This window comes from Scophthalmus maximus, chromosome 16 (genome assembly GCF_022379125.1).
Source record: "Scophthalmus maximus strain ysfricsl-2021 chromosome 16, ASM2237912v1, whole genome shotgun sequence".
Classification (NCBI taxonomy): domain Eukaryota; kingdom Metazoa; phylum Chordata; class Actinopteri; order Pleuronectiformes; family Scophthalmidae; genus Scophthalmus; species Scophthalmus maximus.
This window is the reverse complement of record NC_061530.1, coordinates 10,913,598-10,931,261: the sequence shown is the minus strand read 5'-3', so window position 1 is coordinate 10,931,261 and position 17,664 is coordinate 10,913,598. Positions and strand designations below refer to the sequence as shown.

The following is a 17,664-nucleotide window of genomic DNA, read 5'->3' as shown; positions in this document are numbered from 1 at the left end:
CACACACACACACACACACACGCACACACACGCACTGAAAGTCACTGACTCGGGGAGATGCATGGCAGTGTCAGTACAAAAGAATATTTGATTTGGTTATAAATACCGCAACATGAAAGAGAAGCTCAGCGGGGTAAAGGGCAGAGGGCACGGCAACCAGAGGAGACAGAATCTTCATCAACATCATCACCATCATATATGGTCGGTCTGACAATCAGCTTAGCGCTTCTGAACTGTGACCAGGGCTTTATGTCTCCTCCCTTTTCTTACGTCGCCTCATTCACATGAATATATTTTCTAAAGTGTCCGGAGCTCTATTAAATAGAATGGGTTGTTAAAGAAATACAAATGTGGCAGAAAGAAACTGATGTAAAGCTGATCGAATCCATGAAAAGTTTTTCGTTACGAGCAAGTTGAGTGGAATTTGGGAAAAACAACTATAGAGTTTATTAAGTATTTAGAAAACCAAGATATCTCTCCTCTAAAACCCGACATCACAAAGCAGCAAACACACTTTCAATTGGTGTATTTGACACTGTGTCCACATGAACACACACGCCACCTCAGCACATCCGACCACGTCGATCACTTGTACTTCTTCTCCCTGCACAACCTGTACAGCTGTAACTCTCAGCGACACATTGTTGTTCATATTTCGATTTTGCACATACTGTACTTCTATACATTTTTTTTATTTCATTTTTACACATTTAATCTCATTGTATAGTTTCCTTTTTTTGTTAATGCTCCTCTCTTTGTACTCACAGTATCTGATTTTAATTTGTTTTGTAAATGCAGCAAAATACCAAAGCAAATTCCTTCTATGTGTTAAAAAACCCACTTGGCAATAAAGACCGTGCTGATTCTGATTGGGACTAGGACACATTCTTTACCTGAGATGAGATATGTGCAGATTTCACATTCATCTGCATGTTTCTGTGCACAAAAAGTAAAAGTATTTTGTGACATCACAACCTGGTTGGAAACCAATCCTGGTCCACTACTGCTCTTACACAAGTGTAGAGAGGACACTCACTGAAGCCTCCTGTGCACATTCACCGACAACTACAGTCGAGGAGGAGACATCTAGTGTCCAGCAGTGCAACACTTCGAGTGGACAAAATGTCTGTTTGCATCTTGGGTTTCTTTAAATGAGAGAGAAGAAAGACTTTAAAACTATGTCATAGGCAAATTACTTTTCAAAAAATATAATTGAATTTATTGTCCCGTATGTGTGAAGGGGTGGGGTTGTCTTTAAAGTCTACTCTACTAGACTTTACTCAGGAGCAGGGGGTCACGTCCGACACAATAGTGGATTGTAACTGTGGGTTGTCTTCGCCTGCTGCTCAGACAGTTCCTGGGGCCGCGGGTCGGACGTCCCTCCCCCTCCGCCGTGTGAGTGGTTTAAAGTTTCTCCGGTCGCCCTCTGATTGGCCCCTGAAGTTTCTCCGAGGGGGGAATAAGTTGGGAGCCGTGCGCCGCCTGACGCACAGCGGCCCGCACAGTCCACAGAGCCAGTCGGCCGGTGTTCTCCTCTCTCACGCGTCAGGGTAAGAGGACACGCACATCATGGAGACCATCACAGGTAGAATAAGAGTCGTCTCGTAAAGGGTCCGGACATCGCAGGTTTGGAATTACCTCCTTCTGACTTTTTCTTTTTTGTAATTCATTTTTCTTTTTGCATCGACCACTGTCGAAAATGTCTGGTTTCGGTGTTTGGATTATCGCAATCTGGATTTTACTTTTTGCCACTTTGGATGTGGCTCTCTCGAACTACTCCGAGGACCAGTGCAGCTGGATGGGCAGGCAAGTATTTCTCCTTCTGTCTGTGCGTGTGGACCAAACGGGACATTCAGAAATGAGGGCCGCCACAGGTGTCGGTTCGTTTTTTCACGCGAGTTGGGACAATGCTTGTGTGAATGCAACATGTTGAGACTTGCCATTAGGCCGCAATTAAAATGTTTGCGCAGCTCCGCTGCGGCTGCGCCTGCGGGCTGTCTGCAGGAGGCGCGAGGCTCCAGACAGACAGGAGACTGAGGGATTAACGCTGCTTGGAGGAAACACACACTGCGCATGCAGTAGTGACGTGTCGCCTCTTCGTGGCTATATTGCATTAAAAACGTGCGGAGAAGCCTCAAAGTTTTGAGTTGATTAAGATTGTATTAGGGGCCACTGCTTCCGTAGACCTGCCAGTAGGCGGCGCCTTCTCTGAACAGGCCCTAATCTGCTGAAGTTCTGCTAAAGATGGATTTTAACTTCTTTGCATGTACTTTTTTTTTAGTCCCTTGAGACAGTTTTGGTTTAAGTTGCACGGCTCGCATCCAGACCTGCTCCGTGAATCAGCGAGGTCGTTTTCAGAAAAGTGTCCAGTGACGATGAAGACGGTGAAACCTGTATTCATCCTCATGTCCCTCTGCTCTTTCCCTCCCACAGTGGTCTGTCCCAGCAGCAGGGCAGCGTGGAGCAGATCTCCCTCCACTGCTCTGAGGGCACTCTGGACTGGCTCTATCCCAAAGGAGCCCTGCGCCTCAGCCTGTCCCCCCGCCTGCCCTCTGTGGCGGTGGGCCCCGGCGGCAGCAGCTCGGGCCTCATCACGGCCTGCGTCAAGCCCTCGGAGCAGTTCCATGGCGCCCAGCTCTACCTGGAGAGGGACGGCGTCCTGGAGCTGCTGATCGGGGACCGCCTGGAGTCCTCGCCGCCGCCGAGGGTTCGGTGCTTCAGCCGCTTGCCCGGGGAGAGGGTGGCGCTGTTCCTGCAGGCTACGCCACACCAGGACATCAGCAGGAGGATCGCCTCCTTCCGTTACGAGCTGCGAGGGGACTGGACCGCCCGCCTGTCACTGGACTCCATCACCATCAGCAGCGAAGGTGAGTCAGTGAAGTGGTAGTCAGCCATGTTGGTTTGAGTGACGCTTCATTGGGTCAAATATAAATAGGCACAGTGACATTTTTTAACCAAAAGTTCCACCTTTCTGGTTTATAAATTAAATGGAAATACACTAGCACTTTTGGTCACTTTATGTTGGCTGCCCTTTGAATCAAAATCCTAACTTACTAAACTTTTTCTTCCCTCCCGAAAAAGTTTGGGAGATGCCAGGTTTTACACCGCCAGCGATAATATTATACACCGTATAAATCCACCCTCTAGATGATTCATAATTCATAGCAGGCCTCTGTGGTCTGGTTGGACTTTCCACGGCCCACGTAGAGAGCAGAGAGGAGGAAGTGGCCAAACTTTCCCCAGAGGGAAGAGCTGGTTTGGAGTAGGAGAAGGGGAGCAGTGGAGAACGGAGAAAGAGGAGGGGGGGGGGACAAAAGCACAGTATGTGGGGCTTTCTCCACAGTCCAGAGGCCTTTGAATGGGTGCCGCATGAGTATTCTGGGATTACTGCCGTCGCCTAGGCGACAGGGAGGCCTCTGCCCAGCTGAGATGCTCCCCTCTTTTGTTGAGCTGCCTCTCTGTGGGGAGACTTGTCTGTAGGAGTACAACCCCCCCACATTTCTCTCTCTCTCACACACACACACACACACACACACACACACACACACACACACACACACACACACACACACTGATTAGGTTTGGGAGGGGGTTTGCTGTGGACTCGAGAGGAAGGAATCTCATTTATCAAGAGGTTTTCACTAAAGAGGAGAATGTGTGGGGTGGGCAAGGGGCCTCCAAAGAACCACAAGAAGAACTTTAAAAAATGCCAGGACTTTTTTTCTTTGCCACAATTCGGTCAGAACAGACTGGTTTGGTTTTAATCTCTTTTTTTTTGTGGCCACCTGTAAATCCTGCAGTGAATTTGAGGAAGGTGCACTTAAAAAATAAATACATAAATAAAATTCAAGAAAATGTTTTTGGCTCTAAGTGAAATTGAGCACAGAATTTTCTGGGAAGTGGGAAAGTGCTCCTTTAAAAATCTTTGAAGTCCTCTCCCACTCCCTCTTCTTGGCCCCTGTTTGACGGCTTTGATGAGGTGTGACTGTAGACACCCTAAAAGGCTTTAGGGGGGGGAGTTTCATTTGGCCTTTAAATCGTCTGTGGTGGGCGAGCCTCCCACCTTATAGCTCCACCGGTCCTCCTCTGCCAACTGTAAAAGTAGCAGCTGTCTGTCAGAACTCGCTGGTTGGCCTCCCCTTTGTTGCTCGTCTCAGAGAGTTTTAGGTCAGGATTCACATCTCACATTCCTGTGCATGTGATCTTGAAATGCAGTAGAAGTATTAGTATATAGGTGTTGTCGAACAGTTCGGACAGTCATGTGAGGTCACAAACTGATTCTCTCTGTTTCTTTTTTCTCTCTCCAGAAGCCTGCAGACCCTGCAACAACACAGAGATCCTGATGGCCGTTTGCACCAGTGACTTTGGTGAGTGACCTTTTTAACCCATCTTAAACACAGCAGACCAATCAACAAAAATTCAGATAGGATCACCATATTAAACCGGCCCACCAAATGGCAAGAATTCCCTGCAGCAAAGCTGCAGAACGAAATGATTTCTTGTCAGGATCTACAAATCTAATCCCTGCGTCCCTTGAGAGAGCGCAGTGGGCTAATCTGCAGGCCTCTGATTGAGCTGTAATGGAACTGCGGAGAAGTTCAGCTGGCAACAAAAGTTAGATGGATTAGTGAGCAGGCCCGGGCCTTCGAGCATCTTTCTGTCAGTCGGTATCCCAGCAGCGGGAAGCACATCTCGAGCTGAAATAGGTCAATAGGTCAATGCGACATTTTCAAGATGACGAAAAACTCTGTTAAGTGTTTTTTATGTTAACATCACTCAAAGATAGGAATGAACTAGAAATGAACCTGATTGTTTTGTTGCTCCACAGTGGTGCGAGGTAACATCCGAGCCGTGCAAGAAGATGAAAACCTACGGGCAGCGTTGATCAAGGTCAGCGCCACTCGCGTGTTCCGTCAGAAGTACGCCCTGTTTACCGGCAACAGTCGCCTGACCAGCAAAGGTGAGATCAGGACTCTGTTGCAGTGTGGCGTCAAACCGGGACCCGGCAGCTTCCTTTTCACCGGTCGGGTCCACTTTGGGGAAGCCTGGTTGGGCTGCGCCCCCCGGTACAAGGACTTCCAGCGGGCGTACACTATAGCCAAAGCAGCCCAGCAGATACCATGTGAACTGCCAGTAGACTGAGTTTACTCCGCAGTAGCTTGTTTATCGCACAGAATCGAGGCTGGACCCAAAGCCAGGCCAAACTCAGCCCTGTTCCACGCTTCAGAAGAAGCCACGGCGCGCGGCACTATGTCGACGTTGCCATGGTGCCACCGACGGAAACGGAAATTCCCAAAGGACTGAGGAGTGAAATGGGACTTTTCCAAACACCATTTGAGTGCAATACGCAGTGACCTGGTCCAAAAGACCCGGTGGAGTTGTGACATGAGGGACATGGTGGAAATGGTTCAGAGTAAAGATTTCCATTTGGGGGGAAAATAAGTCAAGCCATTAATTCAGGCCTATTCAGACTCAATGCTTGGAAACTCAGGAACATTTATGAAAAGTTTCACAGAAAGCTCACTGCCGTTAGGTTGATATCCTGGTGAGGAGACACTCCAGGCAGGTGTTGATGTGGTAAAAGATCTCAAAATCTTTCAAAATTTTAAACGCAGCAGTCTTTTGTTGAGTCTGTTGTTCAGTAAACGTCCAACCATGGGACGGTGTGATGTTTAATTTGATACCCCTTTAATGGGGTTATTCTCAGTGTTACTATTAATAAGGAGATTATTAAAAAAAAAAAGTTATTAAAAGTCCTCACAAAAGGAAATGTAAAAAAATATATATTTGCACTGATTAAGGAAAGGGAATGATCTGGAAAGTGTGATGCTGCAAGCACTGAAAAACCAAATAAAAAAGCAACTATATGTAGCATAGTGGAGCAATCTAATATATGTACAGACTGTGTGAGCACACACAGTGTTAACACAAAGCTACGGCTACCTGAGCAGGTTTCACAGCTCGATGTTGTGCTCAAAGCACTTTCATGTTTCAGCCAACTCAGAGATTTTGTTTCTGAAAGGAGATGCAGGCTCTTTTTTCTTCTTTTTGCTTTGCAAGATATTTTTAATATTACTTCAGCGGCAAGCAAATTTTCTTCAAAATTTCAACAAGTTGAACTGTGTTTGGGTTCAGACTGAATTATTTAAAAATGTGTTGGTTGCAGTAGTCTTCCCAAAGCAGGTGCACGTTTAGTTCACTGCTCTCTCCTGATGTGGTCATACATCGCTGGAAATCATAACTGGGAAGATGTTTTATATATTTTTTAAAAGAAGTCTGGTGTTATGTGCTAGAATGGTGTTTAGATGAGATGGAGAAATATACATAAAACATCTAATGTCTACTATCTACTGTGCACTATATCAACCATAGGAAGGGGTTCATACCAAATTACTATGATGTGCTGAAGAGCTATGTCTTAAATGCATACACTGCCATTTTGCTGTTTGTTAGATTTTATTCCTGTGAATTTATGTTAATATCAATGTCAATGTAAATATGTTAATAAGAAAATTCTAGAAACAATGGCATGAAAAATGCCGGTGGAAAAAAACAACTTTGTCTGAGTACTGTGGATTATTTTTATGTTTGTCTGTGTTATTAAAAATATACTGTAAGAATACACTCCTGACGTTTTTGGACGTACTTATTTTCTTCTTAAAGCCTCACACACATTCACTTTGAACTGATTCTTCAAGGCTTTTTCATTCAAACAGGGTCATTTCATGCCTCATTGTCCTCTCACCCCCAGCGTCAAACAGTTTAATCTACATTAGAGTATGTGGATCCAAAAGGTTTCGACCATGGTAAACCTTTCTCAGACATAAGTCTCTTCAAGTGTCCATGAATCAGATCCCTGAAAGCTCAGAACAAACGCGATGTCAGAGAGAGCGAGAGGGCCTAAAAGGCCGAGAGATTTAGGGAATGTTTAGGACCCTGACGGCGTTTGGACAGGGAAGGAGGTCGGAAAACAGCGGCTGGAATTCTGTTGTCCTCAGCCTCCCCATTTTCAGGACTCAGGAAGCAATAAATTGCCATTAAGGGAGTGGCGCGGCAGACTCGGCTGAGCTGAGGTGCCATACAGTCGCTCACTTTATCCTGACCACGTGTGCACAGGGACACAATCAAGCCAAATCTGTTTTCTACTCAACTCGGCCATACACCCAGAGCCTGGAGCAAAAGTTTAAAAGTTCTATCGCCAGCATCACGCAGCATATCTGATACCTGTCATCTGCTCGGAGAGACGAGGAGCTGCATGGTAGATGAGAGCAGAAAGCCCCAACATCACTGGACCTCCATGATAAATTCGACACCTGTTTTTCGTTCTTGCAAAAAAAGTCCTGCATAAACGTGCATCGCACACACCTCGGAGCGATCTCAGATTTACTACAGGCAGTAAATCCGTTTGAAAAAGAGCAGCTGGGGAATTAACATGGTGTTTGGGTTAAATGGAAAAGAATCACAAAAGCTCGACATGCTTCCCATGTCTGGCCAGCTATCTCCCATAGAAACCCTGCCACTGGTTTGCCACTGCATCAGTAGTTCATGTGAGTGGACCTCCAACCTCCCCGGCCATTTACTGCCTCAGTGCTCCTCTAAAACGTCCCGTAGCTGGGGGGCCCGAGCCGCTCGACCCGGCACAGACACTCCTCTGCCCCCTCCCTTCCCAGTCCATCTGAGGTTACTGCCGCAGGCCTGATAAGCCAAAACAAAGAGCTCTCAAATTATTCTCGCTCAACCAATACATCATGTGACATTTTGACAAAGCTCGACTTCCTGAATTGTTGTCACTTCTTTGTGACCCCGGCATGAACCCTCACAAACTGCAGTATTAATGTCAGCGCAGTCACAGTGACACAGTGGCACAGATTGATTGTGCACTTATTACCGTGTTATTGTACCAGTAGAGTATAATCCAAATAAAGGGATTAGGTTCAGAATACTTAAATTATTTAAAAATAGTGTTTAGTTTGATCAACAACCTTAAAAACACACTGGTAATGAAGCATGCCCTCCTTCAATGCAAAGCGATTTCCATTGTTTTTTGCAGAATGCAGCGGACACACAATAAACCCCCGGCCCCCATCCACCCCACTCCTCTCTTTATTCTGTCCCGCTGTGTGGCTGAGGTGAGGTTTGGACGCAGCAAAGCGGGGAAACACTCAGGAAGGTGGAATCCAAAGCGATGGGAGAGAGTCGCTGGGTGTGGACTTCCGTCGCTGCCTGGGGGAGTTTGAGGGGAAGTGGCCAAAGACAAAGCTCCAGAGATGAGAGCGCACACGGGGGCAAAGTGCTCCTGGACACTCCCCTGCAGTGCAGCATAACAGCACACCACCTATAACACAGCAACACAGCTCCTGGTATTGTCTTTGTTATCCAGCATGTACGTTGGATGACAATATGTTGGATGTGGGGATTTCATTTCTCTCTCCGTGCTCTTCATAGTTTCAGTATATTTTTTTCTAATATCTGCGCATCAGTGATGCAACATAAGTTCAACAGTGGTCCTGACCGCAATGGATCTGGTAAAATAATAAGGACGCATTGTGGGAAAGACTACTCCAGTTGGTTTGCCGGTGTGGAGGGCAGACCGTGGTGAGAACTTTGCAGCCTTTGCAAAGAGGAGAGGTCGTCAGAGCTTCTTTCATTGGCCATTGAGACAGATGTTCCAATCAAACACAGTAATGTCCCAGACATGCTCATTGGTTGCTGTCATGAATGCAACCAATGAGCACTCCAACAACTCAATCTGATGCCGTCTGAGTTATTGGTAAATATCAATGCTACTGGTGTAAAAAGAGGGTTGAAAGATTGAAGATAAAGGTCTCTGCACAGCACTGTTATGCAACCATATGAAGATTCATATCGCACTTGCAAATTTCCATATATAAACTCCTAATATCCTATTAACATTAAAGTAATATCTTACTTATTCTCATTCCTGCTCTATAGTCTGATTCCACTCACAGCCTGTCACACCAGGCTCTTTCTTTCCTTCACTGGAAGTGTCTCTTCATCATTGAAACTTTCCCACATCTCGGTCCACAGCTGCTGGCCGTTGCGCTGTTGTGGAACCAAAACACTGGTTGCAAGGCTCTGACACACACTTGACTCAAATCTCAAATCTCTCACCTTGTGCCAAAGGATACTTGAAGCTTCTGAACGACTGCGCCGCTTGAGTCTTTCTACTAGTTTTAAGAGATTCCACCTTGTTCCTCCGTGGCGAATGAGAAAGAGATTCGTGTTCAGTATGTGCTTGGATCATTGACATTCTAGCTGTCTCTTCAGACACGAGACATTCTGTAACAACCCAGGGTTCACAGGAAACAATAGAAACTCTGAAATATCTTAAAAGCTCCAAAAGATAAACATCAGTGTCTCCGTTTCATCCCACACTGTATGCAATTATGTAAAAGGCCACCGAAGGAAGACAATGCCGGGGAATTCTGTTCAGCCTCTGCACACGTATGTTAGATTAGTAAGAAGTGGTGAAGAAACAGCTGTGGAGTCTCATCTTGGTTTATTATCCACATAAACAAATGCTGGTAATCCAACTCCCTCGGACCAAACACCAGTGAGTGACTGTGCGTCCTGCTGCCTCTCCATCAGCTCAGCACCAGCTGACAGTGAGCTCCATGTTCATGACCAACACTCTGGCATCCCCGGACTCCCAGCTGACAATTTCTCGTTCCCATAACACCCTCGCACAGCTGGGAGCGATGATCCCCGAGTGGAAACTGTGAACGTTCAGGTTTGTGAACAAACCAGCGCGCTGCGCACCAATTCTCAGGCCAGGGAAATGCCAGTGGTTTATCAGATAACACGCTCAATGCCGCGCTCCTACTCCACCCACCTCGGGGCAAAAAATATTCGTGATCACAAAACACAGGCCTTTCTGGAGACTGCAATTTGCGAAAAAAGCGATGCGGAGGGAGTAGCCGCCATTCATGGAGCAGGGTCGACAGTGGGGAGAGAAGGCCGTGGTCAGCTATAAAGTTGAGTGGGCAGTTTGGGTGGGTTGAGAGGTCAAGGTAGAATAGAGAACGAGTGTGGAGTGGTGCGAGAGCATGTTTATCTGGCCATGTTATCCCTCTGAAGTACTGAAGGGAGCAGGGCGCGGAGCCCCCTTTGTTCCTCAAGAGCCTGCAGATGGCTGTAATCCCCTCCGAACTGCGCACTGAAAATCAATCAAGACAGGGTGGACATGGTGTTTGAGTGTGCAGGCGGGCGACACTTTTCTCAGGGAGGGGGCCACGCAAAGAAACACAAGTTGGGTCAAACAAGCGTCTTTGGTGCTTTCCCGCCAAAAAAAGAAAACGTATTGTAAGGAGAGACAGAAGGAATGAATTGCGACGACGGGCCCTCCGTTTGAGCTCTGCACAGCTGCCAGCTCCACACCGCATCCTGCGGCTGACATCGCTCACAGGGGGTACGACCGCAGAAATCTCCAAACACTTACATCCGATTGCAATGAGGCTACTTAGAGACATTCACTGCGGCTCACATTACAATCAGAGGAAAAATGTCAACTTCATGACGATGATGGGGAAAACCGGATCACCACAGTGATAAGGATTCATCCTCTGGAGACCATAAATGTCTGTACAAAATGTTATCATGGCTTATGTATGTACATAAACTGTATTCATTAATATTAAAATATTGTATTGTCGTCATGGCAAACAGCTCCACCTGTGCCTCGATCCTCATCTCCTCCTCGTTCTCTGTCATAATACAGTGTTGTTGCTCGTGTGGTGACGTCATCCCTCTGGATACTAAGCCCCAGACTCTTAGTCTCCCCACTACAAGGAAGCGCACCTGCGTTGGAAGGGCCCTCCAGACAACCACCGCCCAGGATTATGGTTTGCTGACAAAACCTGTCCGATTGTCTGCACAAACGGGAGAAACCTCCCCGGCCGATCGGTTCGGCTCCTCGCCGCCCACCTCTGTTTCTCCAGTCTAATCCTCCACTACAGAGGCAACTGCCCAGCCTTCCCCTCCTTTTGCCTGTTATCCTTCTGCCCTGAGAAGTCGTTTCAGGTTACCTCCTCTGGGACATGTTGCACTGTGCGTATTGTTCAAAATGTTTATTAAGGAAAGAGGAAGGCAGGAACGAAACTGCCACTCACAGCAGTCTTGTTATGTAACTAGTATCTCCTTGCATTTGGCACCTTCAGGTCGAGCTCCGTCAACAGATACTCCGTGTGCACTGTGCTGTGAAAGGTGCGTATTTTGTGCCACGCTCATAAAGATAAAAAAAAACACTTATTATGACAACTGTTGTTAGTTATTATCAATTGGTAACATTGGTTATGTTGTAGCTGTGTGCTGTTTCTCAAGCTTCTCGAGTTTCTCAAGCCCCCACATGAATCATTGACTTCCTACGTTTCCCAGAATGACTTTGAACAGTCGCCAGAGAAACGGTGACGACATTGACATATTCAAAAGAAACCTTAAGACACATCTTTTTAACAAAGCCTTCTCCCGTGTTTTGCCTACTAGTTTCCGTGTGTTTTACCTCGTACTGTTTTATTCATTTAATACACGGCCCCACTCGTGATAACCATTTAAAAATGGGGGCAACAGTTTCAGACAGTCTAACCTGGAAGGCCCTCAAGGTGTTGCAATTGATTGTACACACGAGAAGAGAAAATAACAAAGACGACAACATGAAGAGCTTGAGAGCGAAGTTCAAACCCTGGTTACTTTCTCACCTCCTCTCCCTTGGCCAATCAAGTGTCTGCGGAGAACTGATGCCTTCGCTCGTTACCCATCCTGCTGTGTTGCATTCTGGTCTATTGCGGTTATGATTGTTAAATATTAGTTTTCACAGCCTCTGCATTTCTTACAGTTTAGAAAGAAGCTGCTACATTTTAATTCTGGGAGACATTCACTTGAATCAGCTATTACATTTTGGTTCATCAGAGCAATTTAACAGTTAAAACTAAATGGTAACTTTATATGATGTAGTTCTAAGCTTTTTATATGTCCACCTCTAAAACTTCTGCTGCAAACCCCAAGACAATGGAGGAATGTTTTTGGGTGCTCCTCAGACCATTGTTAAAAAATTAAATTTGAATAATCCAGGATGTCAACAGTCAAAAAGATCTGTCAGTGGTTTTTATGGCAACCACTTCCATGTGAAATGTACTTTAAACGTCATTTTTCAATGCTTTGAGCATCATAAACAAAACGTCATTCACCTACATGGTAAAGATATCACCAGGAGATCAATAACTCAAAACCTCAGCACAAACAATTAAAACTACAAACGACTTAATAGCACCAGAGGAAAGGGGGAGAAATGATTTATTTTTTGTGTTATAGGTTAATTTTTTTTCTTCTCTTTTACATTAATGAAATTCAACCTTTTTTTAAAAGTTACAAACGATACTTTGGTCATGGTGAATTGTGACTACATGAGCAACGCTAAGAGGCTGCTGAGAGCCCTTTTCATGTTGGGTCGGGTGAAAAGAAAAAGAAACAGAGAGACGTGTGAGGCCATTTATGCATGAGATGTGCTGACAGCCAAGCTGCATATTTATACTCCGACAAAGTGCACTCGCACATTGTGCATCAGCCCAGCCTGCTGTGGTCCGTCTGATGTGTCAGAAGCTCCCGAGCTCTCCTCTCCCTTCGCTCGACGCTCATTCCAGGGGAACATGTGCGCTGGAATTCTCCCCCAATTAAGACAGGGATTAGCCGGGTCCACTGTGGGAACCGGCCGAGTGTGGGAAAGCAGAGGGTCTGTCCCTCTCTCCTTCCCTCGCCGACACTCAGCCTCATTTTCACTCGCTCCTGTTCATCGAGCTGCCTCCCTCCCCTGTCCTTCTCACCCTTACTGTACCTCTTCCTCCCCTCTTTTCTCACCCTATATTTTGTCCTTTCCCCAAACTCCATTTCCATCACTCTTTTCCCCCCTTCAGCAGCTCACTCTGTTAAAACCTTCACCCCCTAGAATCCATTTTCCATTGTTTCCCCTCTCATCTTTATAATTATGCACACTGATCCCCTCCATTTTTCTCTTCTTTTCATTCTTTTTCCCCTTCTCGTAGCCACCCACAATCTCCATAGCTTTCAGTCCTAATTCTTCAAGGTTTTCTGAAGTGCACAGTTCTTCTGTGCTCCCCTCCCCTGCCCCTCCCCTCCTCCCCTCCTCCCCTCCTCCCTCTTAATGCCTCTCCGGCCTTCATGCTGAAAGCTTGTCTGGAGGGTAGCTCGGGACTCCTGCATGAATAGTCTGAGACTGTCAGACTGAAAGAGGGGGTGAAAAGACAGCGCATCAGAGAAGAAAAGACAGGTGTCTTATTAAACAGAGAGTTACAGAAAGAAGATTTCTGCTTTCATTGGTTAATATCTATTATTAAAAAAATTTAACTGCTCCTCACATTGGCACAGTGCACACACTACATGCAGCTACTGTAGCTAGAAGTGCATCAGATCAGTATCGTGGGAGGAGCACGGCCCAAACCTCCATGGGAACGTCCTGGTTAAACTTCATGCTCACTTTTCCATTGTCGGTGCATTTCTTTCGCACGATCTTGCAATACTCGGACTACCACATTAGATTCCTCTCCCACTGCCTCCACATTCCTCGTACTCACTGTCACCTTCTCTTCCTGGTTCCCACTCTCTCACTCTCGCTCGCTCGCTCCCTCCTTTCCTTGTGTTCCCATAAATCCTTTCCCTGTGCACTCCTCCACACAAGGCTTGTCCGTTCCAATTATGGCAGGGCCGCCCAGCCCCCGGCTCACACACTCTGCACACACAGCCCGCTCTCATTAAGCCTGTATCAATTAGGCATTAACCTCCTAAAACAAAGGGCCTCTTGACGAGCGGCCCATCGCAGGCCATGTGAGGTACTTCCTCTGCACCGGTCCACCCTGCTTCCCATCCCCAGAATGACACATTCATCCAACCTTTTTCCCACTGTGCTGCCCACAAAACAAATCTGGGCCCAAAGGTAACAACGAAACAGACGAGAGTGGAGAAATTCAATAAGAGTCACGTGCTTGCTCTCACTTGTAATGTTGATTAGGTCAGGATCTTTACAGTATAGCTGATGAGTGATTTCACATAAACCAAAATGCTAATGTTCTGTGTTTCTCACTAAAATATTATGTTCATGTGAAATACTTAAACTTATTTTGATAAACACTACAAATTCTCAGAACTTTACCAACTTTTTTTTTACTGTGCTGTGTCCTGGCAAACATAACACTGCACTGTGAAGTTAGCAGTTGTTTTATTCCCAAAACATATAAAGTTTTTATTTTAGATGAAAAAAGAACAACTGTTGCTGACAAGAGGAAATGAAAGTGAAGTGAATGTTAACTTTCAGATAAGATGATAGAAAATAATTCGTAATTTGTAAGGATGAATTTAAACGTGTTGTGGACTGTGTCAAAGACAAAACTGAAGATATTAAAAGCATCACTGTATAAAAACAAATGAAATAGCAAATTCATAGTAATATTTGATCTTAATGTGATGTAATCCCAAGTCATAAAGCACAATGAGATAAAACTCAGACTTAGACAATATTTCAAATTATAAAATTACTGCTTGAATAAGTATATATAATGGTATAAATACAGTTTTGAGGGGATCAGAGGAAATTTGATTCATGACATAATATAGTTTTTTACTCGTGATGCAAAGAGTCACTGGTGTCAAATAGCAGGCCAAATTTTATTGGGTTGGGAACTTGTAGGAACATTGGCAGAAGAAGGTGTCCTCTCCCTTTCAGTGGGATGAGAACAGAGAAGTTGATAAACTGGTTGGACTGAGCACACAGATGAAAAACAAACTGCTTATTACACAATACATAACGCTGGTGGTGAATTTCAGATCTGGGGCAAAAACAAAATGACACATAATGAGCATTTGTCACTCTTGCTCCTGCCCTGCATGAGCAGACATTCAACACATGAATGATACAAATCTTATGACTCGATTAGCGCTTCAGAAAAACAGGCTGATCAGATGTAGGTTCGGGGGTTGGGTATGTTATGGGCAAATAACATTGAAAAAAATACAGTTGAATAATTTGATCGTTGTTGTTTTGACTAAATTCAGTTGCTGGGATGACTACAGATGATGTCACCATCATTTCCTTTTTGTGAGGCTTTTTAAAAAAAACATTAATATAATATTTTTTTTTCAATACTATTCACGTTTTGTAGCAAAAGTATCATTTTTGTCATTGTAAAGGTCTTTAGACCGACTGAATCGAATCTTGTTCCCTTATTATTTTCATCATACTAGTGATAGTGTTGAATAGATAGCTGGTCACAGGTCCAAGAAGTCAACTTTTTTTAAATGTGGAGAAAAAAAACAAACTTGGCACGTTGCCTTGGAGACCGGCTGTGGCGCATCAGACGAGCCCATACCATAATGCAGTTGTAATATAAAAATTCCTTGTAGTTGTCTTGATTTTTGTTCACTCAGAGAACATTTCATTTGTGCAAGTTTGCAGAGGCCTCTGCAGACACACCACCTCCCTGTCTCTGTCGGCGGAGCAGCGAAGAACAACCTGGTTTTGGTTTTCCCACAGATCTGCCGGTGAGAGGAGTGGTCCCCAGCACCCAGCGCTTTGGCACAGTGACTATGTTGGCACACACCCAAGCTGAACACCCCCCACCCCTTTTCCCAGGGCCCTGGGAGTGTAATACATTACTAACAGAATCCCACTTCCCATTCCTCTCAGACCTTCACACCCCTGTTACCCCCCTTCCCCCCCAGCCCCCCCAGCCCCCCTCCCGTGGCTGGCATGCCCCCTGAAAAGGGAATTGGGGTGACATGCTTATGACCTTACTTTTCCCATCATTCCCCCAAGTATATTTGTTTTTAACATTTTTTAAACATAAAGCTTGTTTTGTCATAAACGTAATGCCACTTTTAATCAACAAACTTTTTTTACTGCCACATTCAAAAGGACTGTCTATTTTTAAAGTTATGTCAGCTGTTGGCAGAGGCATGAGACCCAGCTACCGAATCACACGAGAAAAAAAAAGAAGCAGATCCTTTCAGCGTTAACGGGATTTAAAGGGAATAGTTGCCTATTCAAAGCAACACTGAGGTTATAAATATGAGCCCTCATTCTGGAAAAAGCCCGGCTTGTTTGCTCCACAGTTCTCAGCCCGGCATTGAGGGAACGTATTCACAGGCGTGTATGTGTCTGGGTAACATGTAATGACATTATTCTCGCCAGGGTGACCCCTCACTGTCACCACGCTTTCTTCTCCCGAGCTCGTGAAATTGACATAAGCTTAACAAACATTCCAGGCATTTTTTTCTCAAGGCCAGATTTCTTTGGGGGCCTTTCATAGAGAAAAGCAGCAGTATGAGCAGCACCACCTAGTGACGGTGCGAGAGCACCAGGGATTCACACACACAGTTCGCACACACACACACACACACACACACACACACACACACACACACAAACACACATACACCATGTTTAAATGCTTAAACATGTTAGTCAGCTGGATTTATATGTAGTATCCCTTTAAAACGACTTCAAACTGCTTTTGATTTATGTATGATCACAGAAATAAATGTTTAAGTCTACAATTTAATTATCAAATTACACAAGTGTGAGATTTATAACTTAAAACTGTGCAATCTGAATTATTCTGCAGTATTTGATTGGAGATCAGATTTCACTTTACCAGTTCTTTTAATGGAGAGGTGAATGGGCACTTTGGGATCGCCCTGCCTCTTGTTTTCCATGCAGTCTGCGGAGATGGGTGATCTCTTCTTTATACCTGCAGTTAGCGGTAATGTTCAGTATAACATTCTTATGAATGAAACATTGTATGATTTTCACGTTAAGTGCCTTCCTGACCTGCCCAGGGGGTTGTCAATGTAGTCCTGCAACTCCAACACCTGCGCCTCTGCAACCGTTGCTCTGGTGATGAGAAGGGCTCGCTCCTTCTCGAAGCTCACCTGTTTGAAGAGAGGAAAGCTTTGACTCACCGTCATCACTTAAAAAGTTAAATTCTTCATTTTGCAAAGTCCATAAGACAATGTGCAATTTAAATGGGGGAGAGGTTTGTTTACCAGTGTAGAGGCTGAGATTTCCTTCAGCTGTGTCCGTATGTCCGTCCAGGATTCCTCACACGTCTGCTCCAGTTTTGACAGCCTGATAAAGTTACCGTTTTTGTTTGACTCAACAGCTGACCACTTTTTTTCTCATTTTAAAGAATACATAAATGACACTCACTTCTGACAGCTTAAATTCTGAACAGGCATGTTGAGGGCAGCCACCTGAAACAGAAAAGTGAATCATCATATAAAGACATAGTGTTTAAGTATACATAAACCAATAAACTGAATCTGAGCTGCAAAACAGTTCTGTCTCGTTATTTCTGCTCCACCAGTCACCAGGAGGGCTACCAGTTGATATTTAATATCAACAAGTATTACATCCAAAATTGCTGTTACATGACCTGCAATCCATCTCTGCAACAATAACCCTTTATGTTTCTGCAGGACATGTTTACAGTTCACCGCTCACAGAACAAACGCTGTTTGGCTTCTATAATAGGGGAAGTATGGACACAAAGAAGAATCCCCACAGACCAAATACACGCCTTCACCAGACAAAAACAAAAGCAGATCGATCCACTTCAAAGCAGCCATCTCCCTTGTACTCTA

At 45.1% G+C, this 17,664-nt stretch overlaps 2 protein-coding genes across 8 annotated transcripts in view; one reads left to right on the top strand and one right to left on the bottom strand.

The window, feature by feature from the left end:
- Nucleotides 1-17,664, bottom strand: part of ccdc78 (coiled-coil domain containing 78) — a 31,575-nt gene that overhangs the window by 9,943 nt on the left and 3,968 nt on the right. For 6 of the 7 annotated variants that reach the window (XR_004785721.2, XR_004785720.2, XR_004785718.2 and 3 more), the window contains exons 11-14: nt 17,231-17,274; nt 17,068-17,149; nt 16,853-16,953; nt 16,677-16,772 (exon numbers count right to left, since the gene is read on the bottom strand). Coding sequence is in view for 2 of the 7 variants with exons in the window: in XM_035613290.2 (XP_035469183.2) it covers nt 16,685-16,772; nt 16,853-16,953; nt 17,068-17,149; nt 17,231-17,274 (315 nt within the window). In the remaining 5 variants the exon portion in view is untranslated. Of the gene's footprint in view, nt 1-15,771; nt 16,360-16,676; nt 16,773-16,852; nt 16,954-17,067; nt 17,150-17,230; nt 17,275-17,664 lie in introns of those variants that run through there. The other variant, XM_035613289.2, reaches the window with a different exon arrangement.
- On the top strand, nt 1,472-6,624 carry metrn (meteorin, glial cell differentiation regulator). Its single transcript, XM_035613291.2, has 4 exons — nt 1,472-1,806; nt 2,434-2,867; nt 4,308-4,367; nt 4,829-6,624. The coding sequence occupies exons 1-4, from the start codon at nt 1,700-1,702 to the stop codon at nt 5,140-5,142; spliced, it is 915 nt and encodes a 304-aa protein (XP_035469184.1). The 5' UTR covers nt 1,472-1,699; the 3' UTR covers nt 5,143-6,624.